The 3,667-nt window shown below is 58.6% G+C and overlaps 1 protein-coding gene across 1 annotated transcript; it reads right to left on the bottom strand.

Moving 5' to 3' along the window:
• Nucleotides 1-249: 249 nt before the first annotated feature.
• Nucleotides 250-2,527, bottom strand: ADM (adrenomedullin). The gene is made up of 4 exons (XM_082660666.1): nucleotides 2,394-2,527; nucleotides 1,839-1,957; nucleotides 1,537-1,686; nucleotides 250-1,330 (listed from the first exon to the last, which is right to left on the bottom strand). Exons 2-4 carry the CDS (start codon nucleotides 1,934-1,936, stop codon nucleotides 1,012-1,014), a joined length of 567 nt encoding a protein of 188 aa, XP_082516792.1. The 5' UTR covers nucleotides 1,937-1,957; nucleotides 2,394-2,527; the 3' UTR covers nucleotides 250-1,011.
• Between the last annotated feature and the right edge of the window lie 1,140 nt (nucleotides 2,528-3,667).

Below are 3,667 nucleotides of genomic sequence, written 5' to 3'. Positions count from 1 at the left end.
GTGACCTGGAGCATCTCCTCGAAGCCCGGACCCGCACGCGAGACACGCTCTCCGCACGTCCCACCAGAGAGCGTTACTCCGACAGCTCAGCCAGCGCGGAGAGCAGCCAGCACGCGCCAGCGCAGCCGTCCTACCTTCCTACGCCAGGCGGCTGGACCCCAAGGCTCCCGGACCCCAGGGCTCCCGAGCGGACCAAGACTGGGGACACCCTCCCTCCCAAGACTCGTGACCCGAGAATGAATCAGCATTGAGACAGTTTATTGGTTTGCTACTTCGCATATCACCCATTTTATGTAAATAGATTATACAGACATGGTGTTTTCTTCTTCCACAAGAGGCAACCAGTCTCTCTTTCACGCATACACGCTCACATTCCACGCAGCACACAACGTTACACCTCTCTGAGACATTCACGTATTAAAATAGAGGGGAGGGGAACAATATAATTGCTTTAAAATGCCCTTAATACAATATATAACGTACAAAAATATCTCTATATTTGAAGTTACAAAAAAAAATCTTGACACAACAAACTTAAATATTGATAATTACCTCTGTATATACAACACACATTGCACTTTTCCTCTCTAGGTTTTGGAAAGTTCAAGTAATAGTGAGGCTTGCGCCCCAGTGGGGTGACACCCCATCAGAAATCAGTTTGTGGGCGGGCACGGCAGTGGCTCAGACCCTTGCCCCTGGGGGTCTCAGCATTTATTTCGCAGTTTCTCCTCTCCATGAGCCTGGCAGAGGACACTCCTTTGGATTCCTCTGCACCACCCTCCCCGCCCGGGGCACCCGGGCCGAATTAGGGTGAAGAGAACACTGCCTCCGAGGTGGACGGGGTCCTGCAAAGCCAGGGCTCGCCGCCGGACGGTACCTCCCGGACTCTCGGTCTCTCAGGGCTGTCTCAGCCCGGGTCCCATAGGCTGAGAGGCTCGGCTAGGGGAAGTCCTCCGTCCCGGGAGGCGCCGGCGGGATGCATGTGCGACTGTTCGCTGCTGCCACAGGCGCCTAAATCCTAAGAAGGGTGGCGAACACTTGATGAGCCCGGGAGGCCGGGGCCCCGCGCGCCTGTGGCTCCTGGGAAGACAGAGTCCGTCCCAGGCCGGCCTCGGGGAGGGAGCGTCGGCGCCGGCGGCCGTAGCCCTGGGGGCTGATCTTGCTCCTGGGGGCGACGCCGTCCTTGTCCTTGTCCGTGAACTGGTAGATCTGGTGCGCCAGTTTCTGCACCGTGCACGTCCCGAAGCGACAGCCAAAGCTCCGCAGGCTCTGGAAGTTGTTCATACTCTGGCGGTAGCGCTTGACTCGGATGCGGGCGGCGTCCGGACTGCTGGAGAAGGGAAGGAAGGCCACATGAGACCCCCATCAAGCAGGTCTTTGGCCCCACTCAGCGGGAACGGAGCCATTCTAAGACCAGAGGGAGCTGCTAACTGCTACCTCCATCTGAACTGCCATACAGCCCCGATGATCCCCAGGGCCAGGGCAACGGAGGAGAGCTCCCCTTGCCCACCCCGCGACGGCGCCCCGCATAGTTACCTTGCCTGGGGGCTGCGAGAGGCGCCCTTCACATCCTGCGGCCGAACGAGAGTCTGGGCAGGCCCTGCCTTCACATCGGCGAGCCCGGTGGGGTAGCTGCTGGACTCGCGAAGTTCTCTTTTTCCACGACTTAGAGCCCACTTATTCCATCTAAACAACACAAATAGACTCGATTCGCAATCGTCCAGGCGAGGTCTTGGCCCATCCCTGCTCCTGTTCACTTCTAACCCCTCGGGGACCAATGGTTAGTTTCCCTTGTCTTGCAGGTACCAGAACTGGGGCAGGCGCTGCCTGCGACTCACTTCTTTCGGAACTCTGCCGCCACGTCGAGCCGTGCGGTGTCCGCGCCTAGGAAGGCGAGCGAGCCCAGATACATGAGGGCGACGGGAACCAGCTTCATCCCAGCGTCGATGCGTAGACCCTGGGGAAGGAGAAAGAGGAGCCGAGCGTGAGCGCCCGGGTGTGCCGCACCGCCGGGCGGGGCACGGAGGCGGGCGGGGGACCCCGGAGTGGGCAAGCTCAACCCGCGCTCTGCCGGACTCAGACGCTTATCTCCCCGGGGCGCAGAGAGGCGCCAGCGGCATTTGCACCCGCCAGGGGGGTGACAGGCCCCGCAGGGGAGGCCACTGACCCACGCCAGGCTCCCAGAGGTTCCCCGCTCAATTTCTCGGATTGGCTGACGGAGCAGAGGGGACTGGGTCTCTGGAGTTCCAGCTGTGTCCACGAGCTGGGCCCGGGATGTGGGACGCACCCGGCAGAGGACCCTCCAAAGTGGATTGTACCCCTCACCCAGCGCTCCTAGTCTCCGGCCTGGGCAAGCCTCCCCACCTTTAACCCGCCCGGCCCGCGGTGCTTACCTGCTTGAGGGGGTGATCTGCCGAGATCTTTGGAGGATTAAGTCTGAGACGTCGCTCTGGCAGTGGCAAAACCCAGACGTCCAAGCTGCGGTGAGAAACCAGAGATGGCAAGGTTCGACCCGTTCCGCCTAATGTCACCAAGAAACCACTGAGTGGCCGGCTCTCGTTCCTCCGCTTTATAAGAGCGCAGGGGGCGGGGCCTAGGCTGCCCTCGCGCCCTCCCTTTCCTCCCTTGGGCGCGCGCTCTGCAATCGGGAGCGCGCATTGCTTGCCTGCGGGTGTGGGGTTTGGAGGTGAGGTGGGGGGTCCCTCATGCCTAGAGGGCTCAGAGATGAGCTCCAGGAGATTGGTGCAGGAACTGCCTCAGCCCTGACTCACTGGGCACAGAGTTCAGACCTTAAGCCCGGACGAAGCAGAGCCGGTACAACCTCTTGGGGGTCCTTACCTAGGACTTATGCAGCCCAGAGTATAACGTCTTCTGGCACACAACTGCGAGAGCCAGCGCGGGGTATCACGTGGATGACCCGAACTCCAGACCTCTGGAGCTGTGGCCTCGAGTGGACCGCGCCCCGTGCCGGCTCGGCGCCTGACCTGGCCGCGACCCCAGACTTCAGCGGAACCTCAGGGGCAGAGCACAGAGCACAGCTGAGAGAAGGGGGGCTAGCCGAGACTCCGGGGTTCTGAGGATGGGCTAGTAAGATTTCGCAATAGGGGCAAGGCTCGGAAAGGCTGATGTGAGAATTGGGATTTAGAAGGGGGGACTTACCTGAAGTTTCAGAATTTGCATGCCTATTTGGAAATAAAGGAATAAGCAAAATTAGGACGAAGAATACAGTTTCATTTTTTTTCCCTTTTAATCCAAGTATGCCTTATAAGGTTACAACCTGAGAGTTTGCCTGGCTGCCCTTGGAGCCTTCATTCACCCCTTGTAAACGTGAGGATACTGCCAGGGAAGCACACTAATGCTTCACTTATGTTAATCCCTTTACAAAGCATGGCCACATTCTGATCTCCTTTGATCTTCACACCTACCTTGAGTTAGACAAGGAAGGTAACATCAACTTTCTACCTGGTGAAATGAGAAAACTAAAGTTCAGAGGGGTAAGCATTTGCCCAAAGTCACACCAAAGGTGGTAAACAGTAGTGTCCCAGCTCGGCCCCGCAAACATGCACGGCCGACTGGACTGGGGCGCCGCGTGGATTTTTCTAGGCTAGTACCATCATCTTGTCAAGGGAGAGAGGAGAGTCCTAGCCCCCGCCCAAGGATTTATGCC

The sequence above is a fragment of the Grampus griseus genome (genome assembly GCF_964374135.1).
Source record: "Grampus griseus genome assembly, chromosome: 8".
NCBI lineage: Eukaryota > Metazoa > Chordata > Mammalia > Artiodactyla > Delphinidae > Grampus > Grampus griseus.
This window is presented reverse-complemented; position numbering and strand designations above follow the sequence as displayed.

Excerpts from the sequence above, each read along its gene's own strand:
- ADM (XM_082660666.1), bottom strand. The coding sequence starts at position 1,936 with ATGAAGCTGGTTCCCGTCGCCCTCATGTATCTGGGCTCGCTCGCCTTC. Across the intron at positions 1,687-1,838 it reads GCGGCAGAGTTCCGAAAGAA|ATGGAATAAGTGGGCTCTAA; the intron begins GTGAGTCGCAGG and ends TGTGTTGTTTAG. Across the intron at positions 1,331-1,536 it reads TCTCGCAGCCCCCAGGCAAG|CAGTCCGGACGCCGCCCGCA; the intron begins GTAACTATGCGG and ends TCCCTTCTCCAG.